Source organism: Zeus faber (genome assembly GCF_960531495.2).
Source record: "Zeus faber genome assembly, chromosome: 6".
In the NCBI taxonomy this organism is placed as follows: Eukaryota; Metazoa; Chordata; class Actinopteri; order Zeiformes; family Zeidae; genus Zeus; species Zeus faber.
In genome coordinates, this window is record NC_137201.1 from 2301676 (window position 1) to 2328652 (window position 26977).

Sequence of the window (26977 nt, forward strand, 5' to 3'; positions counted from 1 at the left end):
GCTGAGAAACTGCTGGAGCTGCTTCGCTGTCGAGGGCTTGAGCCACTCTGCCACAGGATCAGTTCTTACCTGCTCAGTCTCAATGATGAACCCAAGGACGGTGACTAAGCTGATGTGGAACTTGCAATTCTCTGTTTAAAGAAGGTGCTTGTTTTCCACAAGCCTCTGAAGCTCCTGTCTGAAGCAGTGAGCCAGGGTTTAAATACTGGAGGAGAGGACATGATCCCATTGCCTGCAGGTGTGCCAGTGGAGCCGGGCGCTGGGAGAGTGATGAGGGGAAGCCACAGCCAAGCCGATTTACACACCTTGACAGACAGGGGGAGACAGGAGACACAAGGGGAAAGAGAAGCATATAGAAACACAAGGAAAACAACTGGAGGCACAGCTAGTTCTGTAAAATGTCTGACCTCAATTTACCATCAAAGTTTTTTTTTTTTTACCATATTCAAATTCACATTGACCTACATCACCTACAACTGTGTGTGTGTGGGGGGGGGCGGGGTGTGTCTGTGCCTTTTAGCCTTTTAACACAAAAGATTAATTTCCTCAAGCGATAGAGGGAAACTCCTTGCCTTGCTTTGGACGACAACCTCCACAAAGAACTTAGATTTTAAGTGAGTCACAATGGTAGATTTTCTTTTTCTTCTCCCTTTTTTGTTGAAACAAAGGGCCCCTCTTGAAAGTTTGTGGGAAAAAATTTCTCCAGCTCTTCAACTTTACTTCAGTAAATCCTCAGCTCAAGGGGCTGTTTGCATAAAACATCCTAAGTGAATTTCGGCGCTCAGGTTTTCAGTAACACCTCACTTTTGACTCTGGTGAGCTGCATAAAATCACTTGAGGGAAACTTTAAATTACGCTAACCCTAAAAACAAGCCCAAAAAAAATCAACCTTTGAGGCAAGGAAATTGTTTGACCTTGAAGGGCAACTTGCAAGATGGCATACCCTGTGAATTATTGTGTGGGGAAAATATATCGCAATACAATTTAGGAATTATTACAATTTTTTTTTTACTTAGAATTTGAGAACTTACAAAGCTTGAAAAACGTAAAAAAATATGACATTGCTTGTGAAGTTGAACGTGACGTAACAGGTGTGAGAAAGGACAGAGATAGCGCTAGAGTGAATGGCAAGTAGAAGAGATTAAGAAAGACGCTCGGAGTGTGTTTTTATTTTAGATTTATTTTTATTTACCAGTTTCCTGCTTGTATGAAACAAAAAATGTGAACATAACTTCCTCCCGTCACTGGATCTTTTTGTGTAAATATTCTTTACTCTCAGTGCTATTGCATTGTGACAGAGACGACTCCCCTGTGACATCGCTGGCCGAGATGTAAAAGAAAATGACCTTTTTTTACCCACAAACTTAAAACACTTAAACACTTTTTAAACACAAAAAGACCCTTTTGCCTGTAAAAAAGGTGTGGTGCGGGGATGGTGTGGTTTAAGCAGCCACACCTGTCTTGGGTCTAGGTAATTGGATCAGGGTGACTGTACACCTGTTGCTCGTTAGAGCAATCAACGAGCAACCACAAAAGGTTTCAAAATGCATTTATTTTTTCAAACAATCTTCTCCATCAGCCCATGACTGTAAACTTATAGAAATAAAACCTGATAGTTGCTCTTTAAAGACAAGACAACAGATCATTTAAAATGCTGGAAATTCAGATAATGTGAAAAAATACCTAGCCCACAAAATGGTACAAAATACATGTTTAAATGTATAAAACATTTCTGGGATTATTAACCTATTGAAATTCCATGAAAAACATACTCACATATCCTCGTGAGTGTGTTTTTTCCATCTCTATGGAGTGCGTGTCCAGATTGTTAAACGGCTGTTAAACTGTGTTTAACTCCAACAAACGTGTTCACGGTCGCAAGAAATCCTATATCGCCAAAATACAGGTTAATTAGAAACTGAAAAGTTATACAGACTCAAAAAGCAGAAAAAACAATGACTTATTTTATATATATATATATATATATATATATATATATATATATATATATATATATAATAAAATTAAAATAAAATTAATTCAAAAAACGTTTTTTTTCTACCACCTGTCTCTGAAAGTGCAATATTGACCTCTAGGGCATCACTCAGAAGTTACATCAGGGAGTCCATGAGAAGCAGACAGCAGGAGATGTGAGTAGGGTGAGTAGCGTGGCCACTTGGCTGTAGTCCCTGATGAAAAAACAAATATATATATATATATATATTTTTAGGTGCGAATCAGACCTTCAGCCTCTTGGCAGCGGCAGGCCAGTCATCACTCGTTCTTGGAAGATAATATTTTTTGGGCTTTCTCGGTTTACGTTGTCGTCAGTCAATACTGGCAGCAACGAAGGAAGGCTTTGCTAATTCCGTTTTTACACCAACATTTGCGTGTATACGTGGGCTTCTTAAACACAGGCAAACCTGCTATAAAGAGGCGATCACGGTGTTCCCATTGCAAATAGAGGAGTATGTTTTTCATTTTTTTGCTGGAGTGGCTTGGAGCGTGAGGATTCTGCGCAAGCGTGGACCCACACTCCCCCAAAATATTTAATGGTCCCCCATGCGTCCATAACGACTGAAATGGGATTTTGCATTTTAAATTGAATATTTCCCACTAGAGAGAAAAGCCAGATGTTCGTGGATGTTACCGGGATTTTGGTGCAGTGGAAAAAGGGTATTTTTGTTTTGTCCAACGTGCTAATCCACTCTGCTCTGCTTTGTGATGGATGCTGACAAGACGAGCACACAACCACCCCCTGTGTGTGTGTGTGTGTGTGTGTGTGTGTGTGTGTGTGTGTGTGTGTGTGTGTGTGTGTGTGTGTGTGTTCCTCATTAGATGAGGAGTGAGAGTGTGCGTTGGATTGACGGGGGGATCATTTGAACCAGCGCTACAGTTTAACACTGTGCAGCGTTGTGCATGTGTCAAAGAGAGAGAGAGACAGAGAGAGAGAGAGAGAGAGAGAGACCAGAAATGAAGCATCAACTGTGTCGTCATGGATACGAGTGACAGGGTCTCCCTTCTCTTGAAGTTAAAGGTCAATAGGGGGACATATTCAGACGGGCAGGCTCCACTTTTTAAGTGGTGATAAATATTCATTCGGGGTTAGGATGAGATAGGGGTGGGCAGTGGAGTGGGATTTTTTATGTGAAGTAGACATTCAGTGATGGGGAGACTGTAACAAAGGAAGATGGAAGGAATGGGGATATCCAGGAGTTTACGTTTTGGCTGTAAGACCTTGTTAAAAAAATTGTCCAGGATGTTTCCGTTTGTTTTTTATGTCAAAATCTAGCTGCCAATTTGCCAATATGTATTGTGATTTTTTAATTTATTTTCAATGTAACAACTTCTTTACATTTTTATCTCATATTTGATACTTTCTTTAGAAGTCTCAGAGATTCAATGAATTTGAATTATGTATGATCTCTTCGATATGCTCTTTCCATCCTTGGTGGCAGGGTCCGCAGCAAATATTAGGCACGTGCGAGAAGTGAAAGGCAGCCGTGGTGAATTTGATATATGAAATTGACACTTTTGAATGGTATTCTGGAATTTGCAGTGTAATCCATCCAACAGATGACTTGGATTGCTACTTTAAACACTAAACCATAATAAGGTCACAATGTCACACCTAACTCTGAACTGTGAATTCCTGACCCCCCGCCCCCGGGGATTGATCAAGTGTTCTCTGATCTTTTCTTATCTTATCTTAAATGTGATGTTCCACTCTGCTTGTAATCGAAAATGCATGGGTTCAGTGGAAATCGCTATCAAAGAAGTACAATCAGGTGTAGTGGATGTTGGAATATAAATATAAAATCCCCAAAGCCATCGTTTTGCTGACCAGAAAAAAGGAAAATATTTCTGACCGTTTTTCCATGTCCATTTCTGCATTAAACACTGATATTGTAGCTTCAATAGGTTAAACCAATCATTAATTTTCTGCATATGTTATTGAAGAAAGTCTTAATGCATTCTACATAACAGTATGTTGATAAATGAGACACAATAATTGCATTCAGGCAAAGTTTATGGTTTATTTTTTATTTTATCTCATCATTTGCGAAACAAATGGTGCATTTTCACAAATAATAAGAGCACGTAGCCTTTTGTAATAAGCCCTTTCGTTTCAAAACACATTTAGTGATTGTAATCACAATATTTTTAGGATATTCTGTCCAGCATTTTATCAACCAATGAAACATTTTGTTTGTAGATAAAGAGTATGAGATAAGGTAAATTAGCCTGTGTCAAGATCCCCCCATGTGATTGATAGATAGATAGATAGATAGATAGATAGATAGATAGATAGATAGATAGATAGATAGATAGATAGATAGATAGACCGATAGATAGACGGACAGACGGATAGACCGATAGATAGATGGATAGATGGATAGATAGATATTTACGAGTTACATATTATATTTCATCAATTATATAGCTATATTTTATTTTCAATAAAAAACTGGTGTCTTGAATGTGGCTGTCTGAATTCATTCAATTCACTTATGTCTTTGGGCATGGCTCTTTCACCGTCTTCCGTGGTATCCCATCTATTATATCGCGATGAGGTACTAAGAAGAGATACGATTAGATACGATTCCCGGCGTTGTGAGGCTCTGAAATATTTGATGAGTTTTCCTTGAAAAAAAAAAAAAATGCAATTATTTGGGGGGGGCTTACGTCGAACTCGCTCTTGCCGTGGTTCAACATGATGAGTCCAGCTTTGCGGTTGTGTATTTGCATCTATCTGGAACTGAGGCAATGACCATTTCTAACAGCCAGGGGGAGAAAGAGTGTGTGTGTGTGTGTGTGTGTGTGTGTGTGTGTGTGTGTGTGTGTGTGTGTGTGTGTGTGTGTGTGTGTGTGTGTGTGTGTGTGTGTGTGTGTGTGTGTGTGTGTGGAAAAGGAGGGTGTGAGGGGGGAGGGGGTTCATGCAGGAACTGGCGGTGTCAGGTTACTGCGGACACATTCTTCCTTCTTTTCCTTCAGACCGAGAGGGAAGGGGAGTGAGAGAGCAGGGAAAGAGAAAGAAGAGAGAGAGCAGGGAAAGAGAAAGAAGAGAGAGAGCAGAGACAGAGCCAACGGGACGTCGCTGGCCTCATTCTTGCAGTGTGAGATCACGGAGGAGGCACAATGTGTTAGGATCTGCCCAAACTACTGAAAACACACACACACACACACACACACACACACACACACACACACACACACACACACACACACACACACACACACACACACACACACACACAAACAGGACAGAACAAGACAGGACGAAAGGAGAGGTAGTGGGTGGGGGGGTGGACAAATAGACTGTGACAGCAAGAGAGAGAGAACAGTAACCCAGCGGTAGAGGAGTGAGGTAGACAGTCAAGAGGACAGGGGCAGTTGGACTTTTTTGGGGGTTTGTCAGATTTTTGGGGGGGGGGTTTCATTGTATGGCTGAAGATCTCAGACTACACTTTTCTCCCTGGATGATGGTCACATCGCGGGGCTGTTGAATCTGCACCCTGCCTCCTGGATCTTACCTGACCCGCCTGGCTGCGTGGCTTATTGCTTGACTCATTGGCTGACTGACTGACTGACCAGCCGACTGACCGACAACCTGAACGGCTGGTTGGTTGGTTAGCAATCTGACCGACTGACTGGCCTGGAGACTCAAACTAAAATCGGGGACAATATGAACTACTTGGTGAGTTTGCCCTTATTTCTGTCAGCCAGTTGTGTGTGTGTGTGTGTGTATGTGTGTGTGTGTGTGTGTGTGTGTGTGCTTTAGAAGAAGCCACTAAATGCCCCAGCTGTATGCCCCCCCCCCCTGTTTATATGTGTGTCTGTGTGTCTGTCTTGTATTTAAAGTCATTAAACACCAAAAAATATACATATATACCAGTGAAAGCGTGAGGGTATTGGTCTTTCATCAGCATGTAGTTCAATGCAACCGACTTTGGGAATTTTAAAAACAATATTGTGACATACGTCCATGATGAACTCTTCCATGTCAGTGAAGCCTACTATAACATGCTATGTAGGGGATAGACATTTAGAGTCAAGAGTTAAAGAGTTAAAGTCATCGGTGAACATTCTGTCTGCAGGATCCTTCCAAAAACATTCTTAGTTTCTGACCAAACCCAGGAAGAATCTCTCCTCCTTTAAAAAACAACATCCTTTTAAAGTCGTGTCGCGGATTTGTTCTGACTAAAAAATTACCTCAAGAAGTGGCTCAGTCAAACTGGTGGAAAGCAAAGCCTCTTGGTTTTTGTTGTAGTCGGTTCCTGGGACATTTCTGTCCTTTGGAGAGCTGAAACTTTTCTCCCTCGAGCCCCCTCTGGACTTTGGGTATGGGAGTTTGTTGCTCTCAGAAGTAGGCGAAATAGAGGGAAGGAAGGAGAAGCAAAGTGGAGAGAAAAGAGAGAGGGAGGGAGGGAGGGAGGGAGCGGTGCTGTCGGTCTGAGCTGGGTTTTTCTTTCTGCTGAGTCAAGGCAAGTGGAGCCAGATTAAGGTTTTTATCGCCAAATGACGGACTAACAGGCTGACGGACGGACGGAGGGAGGGAGGGTTGGAAAGAAAGAGAGAGCGTGGAGAGGGGGAAAGGGTCAAATAGGGAAGGAAAGGGGAAAAGGGGGACACAGTGGGTGAGGGAAAGAGAGAAGGACTACCTAATTGAATTTATGTTTGGGAAAGTGTTGTTTGTGTCATAGAGAGATGATCAAAATGAGCTGGTGGTCATTTTGAGAAAGGAGGGAGCAGGGACAAAGAAAAGAAGATAGAGAGAGGAGGAGGATTTAACCATTCATATAGCGAGGTCTTGGCACTAACAGCCCTTCCCTACTATTGTTTGAGAAGCCTGGCTGTGTGTCCGATCAACGCTCATGCCATTCCTGTGTGTGTGTGTGTGTGTGTGTGTGTGTGTGTGTGTGTGTGTGTGTGTGTGTGTGTGTGTGTGTGTGTGTGTGTGTGTGTGTGTGTGTGTGCGCGCGCATTTGTGCGCGTGTGTGCGGTTGCGTGTGCGTTTGCGCGCGTGTCTGTGTGTGCGCATTCATAAGTATGAGAGTCAGACACACAGAGAGTTACACAGAGGCTTGGAATGCGAATGACACTGAAACATTGTTTGGACCTGTGTGCGTGTGTGTGCTTCTATGGGTTGTGTAGGATTTACGGGTGTTTCTGCCTTTAAAACACATCAGGGTTACGTGTGTAATTAGCAGGTTTCTTTGTACAGAGCAAAAGCGACACATTGGGCTATTGTTCTGGAAGTCTTAAGGCAGCCAGGTATTTTAAACTGATGGCAGCCCTCTCACGCGGACCGATTGGCTGGAAAAACCCAAACGTCACTCAGACTAACGCAAGGTTCACCCGATCGTATTCCGATTTTGGCGCGCTGTGGTTTTCCGGAAGTGAAAGAGATTGCTCTTTGGACTATAGCTTTAACCCACTTCATGCTAATGATTACACAATATGGGCCTATTTTTCAATACAGGCCTTATTAAAATGTTGGTTGTTGTCCATTCGTAATTGTCCATTGTGCAGCCTTGCAGAAACGTTGCGAGAAGCCGCAACAGAGCGACAAGTTTCTCAGTACAGTACAGCGTTCAGCGAGGTTGGGCTAGTTTGAGGCTGAACAGTTGTGAATCATGATAACCAAGATTTTAATAAAACCCTGGTTGAAAAATCGCAAGCCTATCCTTGAAAAATTTTCGCTTTTTTGATCAATCGGTCTGTGGTCAATTTTTATTTCTCATTCTTTATGTCGATCCCAGTCTGCTTCCTAACCATATTGCAGCCAGTTTGTGGAGACACACAACTCACACAGTTGTTACTATGCACAAAGGATTGTGCAGTTGTGCAACCCTTTAGCTGGTACTTGACACTTTTTTAATTTTTCAGTGAAGAATTCTCAAGAGATATTGACCGTAAAGTGAATACTTAAATACCTGACTTTAAAGGGAGGATACAAAAAAATTGTTACAAAACCTGAACACACACACACAGAATCTATTTCCAAACTGAGAGGTTACAAGGGCCAGGGAAAGGCAGTGGTTTTTAAATAGATCTTCTTTAGAAGAAGCAGGAGGAGGCTCTGCTTCTCCAAACACCATGTTAGATGTTACATTTGATGTAGTTGATGTGAATGTTAATGCTTATGTGGGAGTGTGAAAGAATTGTCACACAATAGGGTGATAGATAAAAGGGTTCATTTTAACTGTACATTTTACACTTTACCATGTGTATATAGATATGTTTATTTATATATTCATATATACATATGTTTCTTAATAATTATTATATGTTTATGTAAATATGTTTATGTAAATATGTTGTATGTAGATTTGGAGTTATAACAAAAGTAATTTCTCCCTGGGATTATTAAAGTATTTCTGATTCTGATTCGGATCTGATGTTCTGCATTCTGAATGATAAATGTTCTCGATTCTCAGAGTCAATTTTGGGTCACGTGTTAAGATTAGAAATCCGAACTAAATCTTATTTTCCTCTCAAAACAACTCACGCCACGACTAACTATTTTCAGGGAAATCACAATCTCACCAGTCGACGTAAACGCGTCCGACAGGTTTGTTAAATGGTCCGAAGCCAAGTAATCACAGCTAATTCTACCGCCGGTGTTTCATCTGTTATGACAGCTGTTGCCTCTGCGCGCGCACACACACACACACACACACACACACACACACACACACACACACACACACACACACACACACACACACACACACACACACACACACACACACACTCAATTCCTGTTGATATCTTGAACAGAATTTATTTTCGGTGAGTTGGTGGCTCCGTAGCGCAGCAGAATGCAAAGTGGTCTTCCTGTGACTGTGTCGGTACACCTTTAAATGACTGCGCATGCAGTGTAGTTCCACTGACTCATGGTCTGAGTCATGGAGAACAAAGCTTAAGAGCAGGGGCCACTGGGCTGGAATTCCTCTCACAGCAGTGCCTCCACCCTGAATCGCCACCTCCACCACACACTCCATCTCTCTCTCCAGCCCCTCACAGATTCAATAAGACCCCCCATCACCACATACAACCCGTCCATGGCAGTCAGTCTCCTACATGCCCCCAAACTGGTAAAAGGGCATGCAGGTGTGATCCATCAAGCCAGTCTGTTACAGATTGAAAGATTAAAAGGGATGCCAGCCAACCTCAATTGGTGTGTCTGTCTGTCAGTCAACTAGGTCAGTCACTCAGCCAGCTAGCCAGCCCGCCAGTCTGGCTAGCTGTCTACCTGTCTGTCTGGCAACCCTGTCAGCTAGGTCAGTCGGAAAACTAGGTGCGTGGGTTTTCCATGGCCCAGAGCACCGCTGAATTTAGTGCAGTTGAACTGCACAGACACACACACACACACACACACACACACACACACACACACACACACACACACCTTACAGCTTACCTGCCATAAACCTGCTGCTGATTATCCCCAAGGACATACGAGGGACTGACTCAAAACCAGAAGCTTACTTCTCAACAGGGTTCTTTAGAATCTGAACGCTCTCTCAGAACCCCGAGTCAGTTCACAGCTGGGTTCCTGGAACATCTCACTCCGCAGACCGTTAATTCCAGTTTTGCAATGTATGGGATTCAATTCAGACAAGCAAGCAGAGTTTCTCTCAAAGAGAGAGGTGAAAGTTAACAACGCATTTAACTTTGACTTTGATACTGCAACGTTTTGTTAGAGTGCAAGCCAAAAAAGCCTTTGTGTTTTACTTGGAAACTTGGGGTCCATTGGGGTGTATTCAGTTCCACACCATTGGACCTTGGCAACTGTCGTCATCATCTTCTTTTGATTTCTTTGGTTTAGAACGCAAAGTGCTTCTCTTGGAGTTTGGCACATCAAACCCTCATCAAAGTCTTTGCATATCCAATGCCCTTCTAAAAACTGTTATTGTGGCATTGTGATTTATGTAATCCACAAGAGCTTCCAAATAGGGGCACATGGTCACCCAGATGTCCTTGACCTTGATGATGTACTGTCTGCTCGGACTCTTGTTTTGGGAAAGCCCCTGAACCCGAATTAGCGGTTTCAGTCTGACTCATACAATAAATGTTGCAAGCTTTTTACCATTAACCTCCATGCTCCTGCGTAGACATGGCAAGTGAAAACAATTGAGATGGATCTCACCAAGCGTGAATGTCAGGTGATAGAACACATTGTGTCTAGGTTTGTTTATTTCTAGTTGGTCATTAACAACGAGAAGGAACTGGCACATCTCTGTTTTCAGACGCAAGACCTTGCTATTAAATTTACCTGGATTTGGATCAGGCATCTGACATCTAGGTCAAAGCTTAATAATTCTGTGACTAAATCACAGGACCGGTTAACTGTAAAAGTCCAGCCTATGGCTTTTCCTGCTCTACCTCTGTATGCTATGACTCAACGATCCAGGTAACTCATGGTCCAGTTAGCAGGCAAACAAGGAACTATGATTCACCGGGATGTTTTTCGCCAGCTGCGCGCAGGCCTTAATTGCATTGTCAACACTGTTCTGGGTTTCTCAACAGGTTTTATGCAAGCGTTTCATAGTGTTTCAATACTGCAGATGCATATAGTACCGCTGGGTTGTCAGTTTCTTAGTGGCTCTCAAGAATCAACTTTATAACTAATTGGACCTTAGAGTAGACTATTAGGCTATTCTTTGAGCTCAGCTTTACGATAGCCAAGTTTTTTTGTCACCAGACGCCCATATCAGGGCTACACTGCACAAATAATATGTTGCTGATTGAGATTTTAGGCTTTTGATTGAATTTGTTGGCACAAAATGGGTGCCTAACATGAGGACACAGCAGGGATTAGTGTTTCAGAACGTTTCACTATTCACCTTGCACTCGTTTTTACCTCGAGGAAGTACTAAGTTCACAACATGTATTGATTTTACCAACACAATCACCCTACAAGGAACTTCATCTCAGCTGTGACGTTCTACTGCCATATAGTGGGGACATTTAAGTCACACTTAATAATTGACGCCAGCAGTTTCTCACTGCGGACATGTTATGAGCAAGCAAAGTGAACAAGGTTAATAAATGTCCCACACGGTGATCAGAAGGGTGTGTATCAAGGATTCAGGTCTCACAGCACCTGTCTTTAAGTGCAGGTTAGCCTGAGCTCTTAAACACTGGTTTGGCTCTGGCATAAGACCCACTGTACTGTACACAGTACACTGTTATGCTTTGGCACACAACAATATACAGTATATATATTTTAATTTGTACGGATGGTTCTCGAAGCACTGTTTAACCCTAAATCCAGAAAAATGCGGAAGAAGTTGTTGTAAAGACATTGTCTACAGGTCAGAACGTAATCTGCTAAATTGAGTTTTGAAAGTCAAAGTTTTCTAATTTCAAAGGTGGCAGTCTAAATAACATCTCAATGCTCACTGGGACATTTGCAGAATTTCACAGAACTATATTTGTGTGTCTTTAATGCCAGACAAAGTGGTTTATTGCAGACTGGATTCATCTGACGAAAACAGACTAAACAGTTGAATTCAAGAGTTACTGGAAGCGCAATCATTTGTTTTGTTTTTCTGGTGCTATTATGGTATCTTTTTATCCTACAAAATGATATTGTTTTGCATTTTTTGGTTAATGATTTGTCCATTTTGTAGGATTATAAACTCACTCTTCGTTTCACTTTGTATTTGCTTTCCCTCTCTTCCTCTGTCTTGTCCCTCTTGTGCGTCACCCTGTGCACACCGAGAACAGTGTTGGAATGCTTTGCCTGGGGGTTGGCTGTGACGTTGAGGCCCCCCCAAGGCCCTTAGCTCGGTGACCATGGAGATTTAAGGTGGTTATTATGGGATAGCTGCCTCTTCATGAAGTGAGGGAGGGGGGATTTTCGGTGTTCCTTTGACCAGCTGCTTTACAAATCCTGCTTTTTCTTATTCACTTTTTCAGGCTTAATCCACCGCTCGGTAAAAGAAAGCTAAAGTCAGCTACTAACTAAGGATGAAGACTTGAACCTGTCATTGTGTGAGCTTTTATTCACCTTTTCCACTGCCTTTAGTATTGACATGGTTTCACAATAACCAAGACGCTGAACCCATCCCAACCCAACAGTAAACCCATGTGTATATGTTTTTATTAGCCGGTATTGTATTGCCTAACTACAAAGCCAAGCTACTGTATTTCAAAACACCAAACTATTCCTACATGCATGCAAGTGTGTGTGTGTGTGTGTGTGTGTGTGTGTGTGTGTGTGTGTGTGTGTGTGTGTGTGTGTGTGTGTGTGTGTGTGTGTGTGTGTGTGTGTGTGTGTGTGTGTGTGTCCGTGCCTGCGCATTGCAGCTATTCAGAAATTAGGCGCCTCAAGCCGTCTGACAACAGGTTTTGCAACACCTTCGTAAGTTCAACCCAAGTTTGAGGCTACACAATCTCAGCCATAGTTTTCAGCAGTCAGTCATTGCCTCGGGATAAAGGATTCTTACTGCTTGCACTGTATAACTGCTGTGACTCTAATACTACTGTCGGAGTATTATCAAGTACTTCTACTATGGCTCCCACTGTAGTTCTAATGTAACAGAGTACTTCTACTATGGCTACCACTGTAGTTCTAATGTGCGATAGAGTACTTCTACCCCTGTAGTACTACTGAGAAGGAGCAGAGTATGAATGAGGGAATATGAAACGTATATTATCGTTCTATATCAGTTATTCTCAATTTAGTACTGGTGTGTTTGAGTGTGCCAAACAAAATTCCTGCGCAAGATTCCCCCCTGCCCAATGTCCTCAGGACACTAGTGCTTCGCAGGAACTCTCTGACAAGTCTGAACAGCGATGCAGGAGGCGAAAGCGAAATGGAAGTAGCAGGAAAACAGAGAGGCAACAAACAGCTGAAAAGGGAGGGAGACAGGGAAGGGAGGAATGCAAAGGCCACCACCTGTACTTTGCATTTTTGAGCTGTGTTTTGCAATTGCACCTCCTTTTGCAATACATTGATTCCACATTTTGCCACTGTTAGTTTTTTTGACAAATAGCTGATTTAGCAGCAGAACATAAACATTTCAAGCTCTTGTTAAAACTGTCCGTGGGAAAATGCAGCGTGTGGTTATCCCGCTTCTTCTTCTGTCTCTTCGCAGCTAAATGACTACAGCCTTTTGACGACAACTTCAAATCTTTCCTTTGGGTGGTTTCACTGTGTTTATTTGCACCGTGCATTATGAACGCTGGCTTCTGAATCTGCTTTGTTTACCACTGGTTGCCGTGGTGTGGCTAATCACCATGACATCTCATCATTAACCACCGCCACCCCCCATTAGAATTAAAAATTGAAGGGGAAAGCGAGAAGAGAAAATTGGGCTGGATGTGGCCTTTTCAGAGTGGACGAGAGAAGGAAAGGGCAGACCAAGGACAGATAGCAACAAAGAAAGTAGATGCTACTGTATGTCTGTGTGTGTGTGGCTGTTTTTGAAAACTCACAGGACGGTTCGACAGAGACAAGGTGCTGTGTCAGTGTGTGTGCGTTCACATCTGACAAGTCGTTCACCTTCTGTGTCCTCCTAAAAAGTAATGCTTCATCAAGTGCAACTCTGCAGAAAGCCTGTCAGCTCTGTTTTGTGTGTGTGTGAGTGTGTGTGTGTGTGTGTGTGTGTGTGTGTGTGTGTGTGTGTGTGTGTGTGTGTGTGTGTGTGTGTGTGTGTGTGTGTGTGTGTGTGTGTGTGTGTGTGTCTGTGTGTGTGTGTGTGTACGCTTCATAACTGGGACAGGCAGTGTATTCTGTATATGTAAGAGAAAGACACAGGTGGGAAGGGGTAGGGGGTTGCACACAGGCCCAGACTTGCCTTTTGGAACACAACATAAACCTACTTATCACAGACACCCCTGCTATGCAGTACGCACCCATGACAAAACCCATTTAATTTTCTTGTGACAAAACTACACAGCTACGCAGAACGCATATGGCAATTGCTTGCGCTTGTCACAAAATGACAATAGTATTCTGTATGATGATGATATGACCCTTAAAACTCTCAACAATGATACAACAATAATATCTGTCATTTTAATATCAAATTGAGACTTGGTCTGATTAGACCAAGTCTGAATAGATGATCACGCATCATCGTCTGACCAGCGATGGACACTTATCACCAGGTCCCCGGGCGCGTCCACAAATGCTGCCCACTGCTCCTGGCTGTGCCCCCGGAGTGTGCAAACGTGTGGTGTGTTGCGTGACAAATAAAGACTGTTTCTTCTTCAATTTGCTTTCCAACTCTATTGTCATCTAGGTTTTATGGACTTAACCTGTATCCATATGTCTTTGCTGCCACGAAAATTGCTGTTTCCTCTACGGGAACAGTGAGGCTGAATTTTTTCTGCTCTTCAAACTAATATTTTTTATGCAGACAGTATTCACTGGCCTACATTCTACACAGACATATACTCTTCTCTTTCATCTCAAGTTACCTTCTCTCTCGCCAACCGCTGTATTTGTTTGTTCTATTCCAAACAAAACGCCACTGGAAGCGAGCTATTAAGAGGTGGAGCTGCCATCCTCCTCAAGGGAACAGAATGGGAATAATGTGTGTATAAATGCCGATGATTCGCTGTCTTTATCGCTCTCTCCACACCATAGTCTTATGCTCATGTATGGTCTTGTCTGAAGATGCCTATTTTTTTCTATAGGTCTTGAAATGACACAAAGACATTTGAATGGTAGCACAACGCCTGCTGGCTTAGCTTAGCCATGCTAAGCTAAATCAGAGAAAAGTTGGTAGAAGTTATCGTAATTTTGACTTGAAATTGTGACATAGTATTTCATAAGATAGGAACATTATTGAAATTTTGACTTAGTATCTCATACTAATGAGATACTAATTCCGATTCCCGTTCGATTCCCCCCTGGGGCGCTGTTGGCACCGTGCTCTGGCGGGTTATCTCCCAAATACGAGCCTTTCTGTGTGGAGTTTGCATGTTCTCCCCGTGCTCACATGGGGTTTCCTCCACCTAACGCCAGTAAGGACCCCCACCAAAAACATGCACCCATCATCGTCTGACCAGCGATGGACACTCATCACCAGGTCCACGGGCGCGTCCATGAATGCTGCCCACTGCTCCTGGCTGTGCCCCCGGAGGAAGGACAAGCCAGGATGGGTTAAACGCAGAGGCCTCATTTCACCGGCCACCATCCAAAGCATGTGTGTGTGTGTGTGTGCATGTGTTGTAGTGTGGTGTGCTGTGTGACGATTAAAGATTGTTCTGTTCTAATGGAAAACATTCTCAAGATTTCTGAGAAGATATCACAAGGAGTTTTGGTGGGGAAACAATGGCTTTTTCATATGACATCATACTTAAAACGTGAGCATAATATTTCTCTGTTCTGTAACACGGGATTTGGAACCTGGGATGTGACCTCCTGTGTTCTGCATAGACTTACAAATGGGTAAACAGCGGACACATTGACAGATAAAACAGTCACACACACTCACACAAGCAAGTCAGATGGATGGACAAAGAAATTGAAAGAATGCATTGTTATGTACAGTCTCCCCATCTGCGAAAGGCAATAAAATGAAATAAAAAAGAAATCAACTTCTCAGAGTTTGGGGTGTGTGTGTGTGTGTGTGTGTGTGTGTGTGTGTGTGTGTGTGTGTGTGTGTGTGTGTGTGTGTGGTAGTGGGTCATCTATTGGTTTTAATGTTATTGGCACAGGTGTGGTAGGGGCGCATGGGGCACTCGTAAATTGCCTTTTTTTGGACCCAGGTTGAAAGAGGAGAGTGCACGCTCATGCAAACACACACACACACACACACACACACACACACACGTTAACCCCTGTGTGGCCAAGCTAGTGTTTGTCCCTTGAGGTCAAATAGGAGGCAACAGACAAAGGACACAGAGACCTTCTAACACCCCCCTGCCCCCCTGCACACACACACACACACACACACACACACACACACAAACGCACACAGATGCGCACACACACACACACACACACACACACACACACACACACACACACACACACACACACACACACACACACACAGTTGAGTGGCCTGTCTGCACCGAGCTCGCTCCACCAGCTGCTCATATTACTTCCTGCCCAGTAGCCGTGCGAATAAACATCTCTCTTTCCCAGTCACTCACTCCCTCTCTCTCCTTCGATGAGATTTTTCAGTCGCTCCCTTTTGACTCTTTTCATCAATATTTTTATTTAGCTGTTTTCTGTGGCGGTACAGTTTCCTACTTTCTGTATGTTATTAACAATAGCCGGTTTATCGGGTTATTAGAAATTCTGTTGCTTTTTGTGACTGCAGACCATGAGGTTGATTGATTGATTGATTGATTGACTGAAATTGCCCTCTTGCTTTTGCTCAGTGGTCACCTTCCAAATGAATTCAGTATGGCCTCACGGAATTAACATACAGTATATTATGTATTAAAAAAAATAATAGTACTTTTTAAACCCGTTAAAATAGGCGATTGACACCTTTCCTATTGCCAGGAGAAATGGGTTTTCATATTCAATGACACAAACACGCTGTATCATGATTCCTGCGTGATTGGGAACAAAACAGTAGAGGAGACAGCAACTTAGACAATGACATAAAACTTGGAAGAAAAAGTATATTGAGCCGTTCAAAAGAATCACGCACATATACTCCATGCTGCCGGTGCATGTGGCAGGTGTGCACACACTCCTTCTGCAGCAGGGACTGGCAGGGGAGCGGGGACTGTCATGGGGGTTCTCTGCTGTGCTCCCCATGGTGCAATCCTCACACTCACAACATTTTACGGTCCCCCGTGCAGAGAAACGTCAATAACTTCTGATTTTGGGTTCTAAATGGGAAATGAAATGATGGAATGATACACGCATATTTCTGTCTATTTATGCGCCAGTGTCCGGAACTTCAACGTGCTTTGCATCGCACCAGTAAAGGGGCCAAAATGAGCGGGTCGACCCAGGTGTCCTGTTCACATCAGAGCCAATTGTAGGTGGAGCCGATTAAAACCCGGGTCTATTGCTGGGTCATTTGACCTGGGACTGAAACCCGGGTTTTTCCTTTCCCACTGTTTCCCACCTTTCCATTGTTAGCGTGTGTTACTGGGTTTGTGGTGCAGTGAGAAAAGGGTCTAAAATATATATATAAACATCTATTTTTTTGTTATTCAGATATGATTGTTTGGATTCGGATATAAATGAATGAATGACACAAATGACAAGTTGACACAAATAATATAAACTGTTCATATAGATGGAAAATATAGTGTCATCGTCCAATTGTTTTCTCACCCAGTGCATGTAAAATGGCAAACATTGGGTCAGAATGTCAACTTTTAAATGACTCATGAGTCGTGAGTTCTTAGGTAAAAGAGTAATTTGTTAAAAACTCGGTATCTGCAGCCAAGCACACAGGCATTCATTTGAATCTCAAACAAAAAGAGCTGAGAGCCCTTGAGTCGTGTGTTAGGAATACAGTCAGATGAACCCAAACACAGCACACACACTGTTTTGGGAGAAGATACAGGGTTTAATGTGCAGACAGACAGGGAATCAAAAACTGGGAACAGGCGGGGACTTGGGGCCCAGGTGCAGGCGGGAAGTCAGGAACACACGGACGGTCAGGACCGAGGGTTACAGAGGCACACACGCACACCCAGGGAAACATGCAAGAACACATGCAACAATAGACAGCGAAAGAGTGGATGGAAACCCGGTTAAATACCTGAGGAGTGACGAGGAAGGTGAAGACAGGTGGTGAGATTACTAACTGGGGACAGGCTTGCAGTGGCAGGGATGTGATACCAGACGGACAGACAGAGGGGGCTAGAGGGAGACAGAGAGAGACCGATGGACCAAGAGCAGGGCAGGATCCTGACATTGGGACTGACACATGCGCCCCAAGCAGACCTAATGACACCTGAACCAATTCTCGAAGGAGAGCCGTGAGTCGTGAGTCGTGACTCCTTGAGGCATGTTGTGAAGAAAGGGTCAAGGCATTTTGCATAATTCATACTGAATGGGACTAATTCAAACTTTGCATTCTTCCTACACAAATTATTTTGACATAATTGAATGATCGTTGTGAGAATTCCATTCACAACTCGGAGCCGAACTGACTCTTCTGCCTCGTTAACACCAACTGAATCAAAGGAACAAATTCAACTAATCTTTTTTACCGACTAACCCTTAAAGAGTGAAGCACAAAAAGTGCCAAACTTTTCATCACTACTTTTCTACCAAGGCCTCTTAGTGCTACACCCTCTTCCACTTTCCCTCATTCCTTGTTTTCTAAGTAAACTTTCAGAACTACCGCCAAAGGTTGTCTCAGCAACGGTTGCCAGGGCGATATGGTGTGTCAGCGGCAGTTTGCCGGCATTTGGTGATACCCAGTAACGTGATTAGATGTCACTGTGTCCTCTTTCAAAGCTTTCACACGCAGATTATCAGGCGGAGAATCACCCTGTTGGCTTGTGGGATCTCTCTGGCCTGCAATCTCACACTTTTGATATGTACGCGGACACCCAGTAAACAGAGAGAACATTTCCTGAAGGCTGTTGAAGCTGTGGAGAGTCTAAAGGACGGCATGGCTATTTTTCAACCCAGGCCTATTTTCTTAAATGTTTAAATTTTAAGGTTCCCTAATGTGGGAAACTAATTCAGTCCGCAGTGACTTCTGCACTGTGAACCCAAAAGACCTACACTATTGTTGAAAGCAATTAGGAATTGTAGCTGGGATTTACAGAGTTTTTCATGTTGAATTCTGTAATCTCCAGGTGTAAATGGCACTGAGTAAGCTCATTTTAGTGAAGCACCACTTTTTGTACAGTATAGCTGGGACAAAAGTGTGTGTGTGTGTGTACGAGCGCAACGTAACTGCCACGGACGTCAATTTGATAATTTCCTTGTGGTAAAATATTGTTCGGATCAAGGGTAGCTGTTGTGTTCTGTTGGTGATCTGATCGCCATGTGCGATTCCCTTGCACTGGCTCCACACACACACACACACACACACACACACACACACACACACACACACACACACACACACACTAAGAAAGACACACTCTTTCACATTTCCATTCACATTCACAGACAGGCTTTATGTATTTTTTCACACAAAGAAAAGGCACACCACAATCGGGTGAGTGTTGCCTTTTTAGCCAACTGATCAAATAGTTGGCCAAAAAGTTGGTGTGTGTGTGTGTGTGTGTGTGTGTGTGTGTGTGTGTGTGTGTGTGTGTGTGTGTGTGCGCGCGCGCATTGGCTGTACTGCAGTACACGCTGTACCAGCCTCTGTAGAAAAGGGTGGGACGTAGACACTAATCAGGGGGTGGAACGGAGAGAGAGGGAGAAGGAGAGGGAGAGGCTGAGGTCAGACAAACATATGACAGATATTGGTTTAGTTTGAAAGGGTTCCAGAGGGCGAATGGGGGAGGTTATATTTGTGTGGTGCTCCTATGCAAATGGAACATGGATGAGAGAAAATAGACTTTCAGTGTAACAGAGAGTCGTTAGAAAAATTGTGTGTTTGTGATGAGAGAGTGAGAGAATATGAAAGAATATGAGAATATGAAAGAGGTAGTTTGGGAAATGAAAGAGTGTGTGTGTGTGTGTGTGTGTGTGTGTGTGTGTGTGTGTGTGTGTGTGTGTGTGTGTGTGTGTGTGTGTGTGTGTGTGTGTGTGTGTGTGTGTGTGTGTGTGTGTGTGTGAAGGAGAGAAGAGAATTTCAGGGGATGTAGGGTAAGAGACTTGGCTTGAGGGATCAAAGGGTGTGTGTGTGTGTGTGTGTGTGTGTGTGTGTGTGTGTGTGTGTGTGTGTCCAAATTTTGCAAAATATCTGTGGTCACTTTATCCCAGATTTTGTCGATTTTCTGTCGCCCACCTTCCTCCTTTTACCAAGGTTTGTCATTTTTGTTTTATATTTTCTGAAATATTTCTTAGTTTTGGGTGTTTTTTCAATTTGTTAAGTCATTTAAGTTGGCTGTAGTCATTCGAATATATCCGCACTTTTGAGAATTAGCATGAAGAGTAAGCATTTCATTGCTGTAATTGCTATTATGCATTCAAATAAAACGTTGGACCTGGGCGTTTGTACCGTTGAATTTGGGTGCTTTGAATGACGCTTTTGACCAAACCCCAGGTGTCTTCTTTACTGCTTTCTAATGCGGACCAGCTTGAGTTTTATACAGAAGACAGACAGAAACGCAGGTTTAATTTTCATTGCTTTTCATTAGCTACAATGGAAGCGATTTGAGACACTAAAGTAGACACACCTGTCATCTTTTCAAGGTTTCCACTTTGAGCCGTGTTCAAAGACCCCAAACACCATGAATCCTAAATTTAGCAGGGCCGATCTGACGGTTTTTGTCTTTTTTTCTGCCTGCCGTTCCGATTCGATTCGGCACTTCAAATAACATCCCGTTGTTGTTGTCGATGGGATGTTTTAATGTGGGTCTCACGTGCTTGGAATTGTTCCCCTTTGATTTCAAGGTTTGTTTGTACTTCCTGGAACTTGGGAATGGGTGGCCGGGGATCGCGGACAACTTGATATCTGTGATGAACTCCAGAAAATGTAGCAAGCCCCGTCCTTCCAGGTCCAATCGAAGCATCGTCTAAGAATTTTCCAGTTCATCTCGAAGAATCACAGTTGTGTTTTGTTCAATCTTTCTGAATACTTTTTGTTCACCTCATTCAAGTTCTTTACTTCATTACAGCTGAAATCTCGGTTTTACAATATCTTGAGAATGGCTCTCAAAGTGACCCATGAAGTCAAAGGATTGTTTGCTGAATTCTTGAATGTGAAATCAGAAGCATTAGCATTTCAAGTAGCATTAACAATGTTGGATTGTGGGACCTCTCTGGCCCGAAGTCACCTTTTTTTAATTCACGCAGTGACTAAGTCCAGAAAACAGAACATTCTCTGACGGTCGCTGAAGTTGTGGAGATTTTAAAGGACAGCCTGGCTATTTTTTCAACGCAGGTGGTTTCCTATTCCAGGCAGCTGACCTCGCCCCCAGAGCAAAAAAAAAAAGAAAAAAAAAAGGGGGGGCGGGACGGGGGTAGAACACAGTGGGTTAATATCCACTCGTCAATTTGGGAAACTTATTTAGTCAACAATGACTTTTGCATGGAAGATCTAGTCCACATGAAAAAGCAAGTACAGATGTAAACATGATCTATCACGATCCGCTGATGAAAAGTGAAAAAGAAATATACTGCGTTGCATATGCACTCGAACTATCCTTTCTCCTTTTTGCTAACGTTCCGCTCCCCCTTCCCTCCTCCTTGCAGAATGTTCTAGCCAAGGCGCTGTACGACAATGTTGCCGAGTCGCCCGACGAGCTATCCTTCCGCAAGGGCGACATCATGACGGTGTTGGAGCGCGACACCCAGGGGTTGGATGGCTGGTGGCTCTGCTCGCTCCATGGGCGCCAGGGTATCGTCCCTGGCAACCGCCTCAAGATACTGGTGGGCATGTACGACAACAGGCAGCAGCAGCAGCAGGCCGTGCCATCATCTCAGGCCCCGCCCACGCCGGTGTCATCCAAGGCACGGCTGCCCCCGCCTGCCTACGCCAAGCCGACAGCCTGTGCTTCCTCCCCAGCCGCCGTTTCTTCCACTTTGGGCTTCCTCAGCAAGCCTCTGCTCCCTCTGTCCCAGTACACATCCATGCACTCGGCATATTCCACCCCCTGCCCCGCACAGACCAACCCGGACAGCGTGTACATGATGCCCCCCTCCCACGGGGTCAAGCCCGGCCCGCAGAGCCTCTACCAGATCCCCTCCGGTCCAGTTGGAGCTGCAGCCCAGCCCCCGCCTGGACCCCCCGGCAAGGCTCCGGCGCTGACACAGAAACACTACCACTTGTCCATGCAGGATATCTACCAGGTGCCTCCCTCCCTGGGAGCTCCCCCAGCCATGGGGCAAGGGGTCGGGCAGGATGTGTACCAGGTGCCCCCCTCCTTGGAGAAGAGGAGCTGGGAGAGTGGAACCAAGCCGATCGGGAAGGTAAGAGCTTGTGTGTGTGTGTGTGTGTGTGTGTGTGTGTGTGTCTGTGTGTGTGTTGAGGGAGGGAAGGAAGGACAAAGAACCTGTAACGGCTGAGAAAGACTTGAACCAACAGCACCACCACAGACACAATCAAGTAGGTCCTAGGCCGTATCCCTAGTTTTGGAGTGCCCTTGACTGGGTAATGGCCCTTCAGAAAGTAGCCACAAGGGGTAGGGGTTGAAATCTTTACCTAGGAAATGGGACACCACTCGTTACATCACACCAGTGACTAGGCATTCCATTGTGGACAAAGGTTTCCACAATGCCCGTGCCCGGTGTGGTGTGATCAGTTGTGTGAGCTGTAAATCATCGTGCTCATCGTGTTTGCTCAAGCTTCATACATGGGACATGGAAATAACTGTACTGTCACTCACAAGTCGTCGTTTACACAAAGTTCTATTGCGTGAAATGCGTGTTATAATGATGATTAGATGTATTCCAATGGATTTTAAAACAATTGCATAGTTATTTGGATGGATGACCACTACCCCTTGATCCCCAAAAGACACGGGACACACTGCCCTAGGCGGGAGCGCTCAGAACGTCACAGTGCTGATTGGCGGAGGCCAATTTGGAGAGGCAGAACTCTAGGAGACCATATCTGACAGGAAAAATAAACAGGGTAAGTGACAGAATAACGCATGGCAACTTAAGTTGTGACGGAAGACAGACTGGGAAGGAAAGGCACAGGAAATGGAGGCGATTTAGGAATCAAAACCAAAATTGCACGGCAGAGGTTCAAAGGAGGGGATATGAATACAGTTTCATTGTTACTGGCTAAAATTGTATATGTTTTTATATACCCCCGGAGAGACACACACACACACGCGCTTCCTGTTTCCTGTCACTGTTGTCGATATGAGTGTGTTGTTCTTTTAGTGTGGTTTTTCAGACAAACAACTCTTAAGCTCAAGGGGAAATGCCAAAGGCACCAGAGATGCCATTTTGAACCGACGGCACTTTTCACTGTATTTCAAAACATTTGGAAGATCTCGTGAGGTCATCCTCAAAGTGTGATGCAAAAAAAAAAAAAATTATGAAGTTATTCATTGACATTTTAAATAGATTGTTGTTTTGATGGCGATAGAATGACGATTGCCAAGGGAATCTGCGATGTAATCACAGGGCGAACATCGAATCCCTGTCTTGGGAATGTAGTCCGAAAGAAAACAATTATCTGTCTCAACTATCTCACTCTACTCTCTAGAAAACTGATGAGTTTCATATCTACTATTTTCCGCAATATATTGAAAAATATATATACACAGGATAAAACTGCATCCTTTATTTGTTCATGGGGGCAAATGTGCCATCGATTGAAAGATGCCATGTAGAATAGAATAGAACCGAGTGAGACTTGGCTGCAGCGGGCTAGCGTTTTCAGACTAGGGCCCGACCAATATATCGGTAGGCCGATAATATCGGCCAATATTTGGGCTCTGAAGAACTATCTGTCTCGGTTGAAATTTCACAGATAAAGATTATACCGTACCGAGGGTTATACTACGCATGAACAGATTTAGAAGCCACGAGTAGAAGTAAGTAAAGTTCCAAATGTTCTTATAACTTCCCATTGCTTAACTTAATCTTGAATTAAGTCAATATTCGTTTTAAAGAGTAAGCTGGGGGAGACTCCAGAGATAGGCCTACTATAACATTACATTCATCCTTGCTGGGGTTTTAACCCTAAAATAAAAAAATTGACATTCCTTACTCACCCCCAAGTCAGTTGGAAACATATTCTGTGTTTGTGTCATCACACATGGAGGTCGCTCGCAGCTCCAGAGCAACCGGTCTGAATCATGTCATCCCAAAAGTCCCAATCGAAAGCAGATTAAATGTCTCCGAGGGACATGCAGTCTTTAGACTGTTTGTGGAAGTTCCCAACAACAAGGTTCCATTCAATGAGTGATTTCCTTCCACAGAGACAGCGTGAGGCAGGACTCTTTGGACTTTGCATTTATTTGAGGACAGGAGTAGACAGCCATGTTCTAACTTTTAGGATAAAATAACAACCCACAACAAGTTGTAAAAACCTGGATTTTCATTACCAGATTTCACCACCAGTGTACACCCCTCGGGAAACACCCATTTTCACAATCTACTCACCAATTCGTTCCTGGTTCGCACCACAATTCAACTCTTTTCCGTTTTCTGACAACTGTTTTGGCTTCACACAGCAGCCACTTGGTCGGCGGTGGAATCATAGCATTATACAGAGCAACATGCTGAATTGTGCGGTAAAACTTATAGTAAGGTCGTTTAAATCCCTTGCAAACGGTTTATCCATCCGCCACCGACCCTCAACCTCCGATCTGAAGTAATCTATATTCTCTCGGATCACTCCATATCTACTCTACTCTAAGCTGTTTCCAGAAGCTTGTCATTCACACACAATACCCAGCAGTGAGGGAAATCCAGACTAGATTCACACACTGACTGGACTGGACTGACTGACTGATTCCGAGTGTAAAAAAACAAAAACTCGCAGTGGAATTTTAATTTGGATTATTTTTTGTTGTGTGGACTTTGGAACAGGAGGATTTTGTATATTTCTGTGAAAGTCTTTAAATATATGAATGTTTTGGTTTTCGCACTGAGATTTTGTGGTTGTGTTGTTTTTGTTGGGTTTAGTATGTCATTCAATGAGTAGGGTATATATTTTGATTGGTCTTGCATCCTTTTGTGAGGTTTGATTTATAACATGAAAAAATGGAAAAAACTACAAATGAAACAAAACCTGATCAATCTTAAATGCCAGGAGAAAGACCTGACAAAATGCACATTTCGCATTAATCAAGAGAACACAGAAGGTCAAACTCTCACAAAGTATATCAGCTCTTATAGTGATCTCTCTGTCATTCTGCTCTAGCTACGTGCCAACAGTAGCTACATTACATTACCCACAATGAAATATCTTAAAGCAGCATGCCCTGTCACTACCGAAATACTATTTTCATTTTAGATTTGTTAAAAAACATGTGCATACTATGCCATAAAGGACACTGGACAGAGTGCCAGTGTTTTTTATGATAATCATTTGCATTACTTGTGTTACTTATTTCAGTTAATTATTTAAATGGTTCAAACTGATTCTATTTGAGTTATTATTGCAGTTATTATTGAAAATATTTATTTTTGTTGTCATACATTAAATTGTATTCATACACATTCATCATCATTTGGTTCAATAAAGCAATGTCTTCCTAAAACCATTTATTTTCTTCCAGAAGCTGAAAAAATTATATAAAAAAATTGACAGATAATATAGGTTATCAGAATGGTTTGCCATTAAAATAGGTATCGGTGACAAAAAAAAATAAATAATAATAATAATTTTATATATATATATATATATATATATATATATATATATATATATCGGTTGGGCCCCACTTCAGACCCCATCTGGCTTCTAAATTGGATGGAGGGAGGGGGAGAGAGAGAGAGAGAGAGAGAGAGAGAGAGAGAGAGGTGTTGTTGTGACATGGTTGTGCAATATATGTGTGTACACACACACACAGACACAATAACTAATCAGGCTGTTAATAATTCAGCCCCGATCTCGTGGTTGGGTGAGTAAGCATTTTACTCTGCCAGCAGGTGACAGGCCTGCATCTGTGTGTGTGTGTGTGTGTGTGTGTGTGTGTGTGTGTGTGTAGTGTAACACCCTGGGGAACAGCCCTCAGTGTGGTAAGCCATATGCACAAGTAGACTCGAAAAGTGAAGTTGTGTGTGTGTGTGTGTGTGTGTGTGTGTGTGTGTGTGTGTGTGTGTGTGTGTGTGTGTGTGTGTGTGTGTGTGTGTGTGTGTGTGTGTGTGTGTGTGTGTGTGTGTGTGTGTGTGTGTGTGTGTGTGTGTGTGAGGATTATTTGTGTGCCTGATTTCTTTCTTTTTTTTTTTTGTGCATGTGCGGCTGGTGGCTAATGGTGATTGTGATAGCAACAGTGATGATGATGGTGTTGGTGATGATGACTGGGCGCGGTGCAGTTGGCTGCCCTGCCTCTCTCTCCCGAAGGCATGACATCATCTCTGTTATCCCTTTGTAATAAATCCCCCGGGAAAGTGTCAGCTATAGCTACACCCGCCCTAATCTGTCTCAGCTCGGGTCTTCCAATATCCTTCGAATGGTGAATATTATCAGAGAAACAAAATGTGTGGATGAGTTCATTTTCCTCCATTTTTGGTCTCTAGTTCATTTTGTGTGTATTTCATTGTTTATTGTTTTTTTTTTTAGGTTATTTTTTGGGGGGTTTGTGTGCCAAAAGTGTAATGTTCTCTGTATTGTTAGGTTTATTTTTGTTTATTGAATTGTATTTAATTGTTATTGTTTATTGTTAATGTTTCAGTATGTTTTTTTGTATCTTTTAGTTAATTTTTAGATTTATTGTATATATTGCTACATTTTCAGCAAATTCTTGGGTTTATTATATCATGGAGGTGTGTTTCGGCCCAGGGTCAGGGAATGAGGAAGAGGAGGCAGGCGGAGGCAAAACAGCGCCGGTTGGCGTGTATTTACTTGTTTTAAATAAGAAGGTGGCTCGTGGGCCAAAAAGGACAACTTAAATGCTCACAGGTAAATACTTAAATCGTTCATTTGGTGCTTAGATGCACTCCCCCGTGACGGATCCTGCGCGTTGGGTAGCGCTCCACGTGTCCGGTAAGCAGCATGTCCCACAAACACGCCGCCGTTCCTCACTGCGGGACAACAAACCCTATATCACTTTCTGGTTTAGGATCGGACGAATCAGCGAAGTCCCTCCGTTGATTCAAAAAGTATACATCTATCTATCTTATGATTCCTTGATTTACCCTGACTTAGGACTGAAATTTGACACTATGGTGTTGCCATGGGGTATGGTTGCTGTTGTTATGTTATGGAAATGTTAGAGTAGGTCAAAACCCACACCTGGATTGCCACTGCCCATTTTGATGGCTAAATAC

The 26977-nt window shown here is 43.2% G+C and overlaps 1 protein-coding gene across 2 annotated transcripts in view; it reads left to right on the forward strand.

Annotated features, from left to right (window-relative positions):
• bcar1 (BCAR1 scaffold protein, Cas family member) overlaps positions 1 to 26977 on the forward strand; it is a 102506-nt gene that overhangs the window by 53116 nt on the left and 22413 nt on the right. Inside the window, exons 1-2 of one of the 2 annotated variants that reach the window (XM_080002703.1) lie at positions 5462 to 5698; positions 21275 to 21991. In XM_080002703.1, coding sequence (XP_079858829.1) covers positions 5687 to 5698; positions 21275 to 21991 — 729 coding nt within the window. In that variant the 5' untranslated portion in view covers positions 5462 to 5686. Of the gene's footprint in view, positions 1 to 5461; positions 5699 to 21274; positions 21992 to 26977 lie in introns of those variants that run through there. The other variant, XM_080002704.1, reaches the window with a different exon arrangement.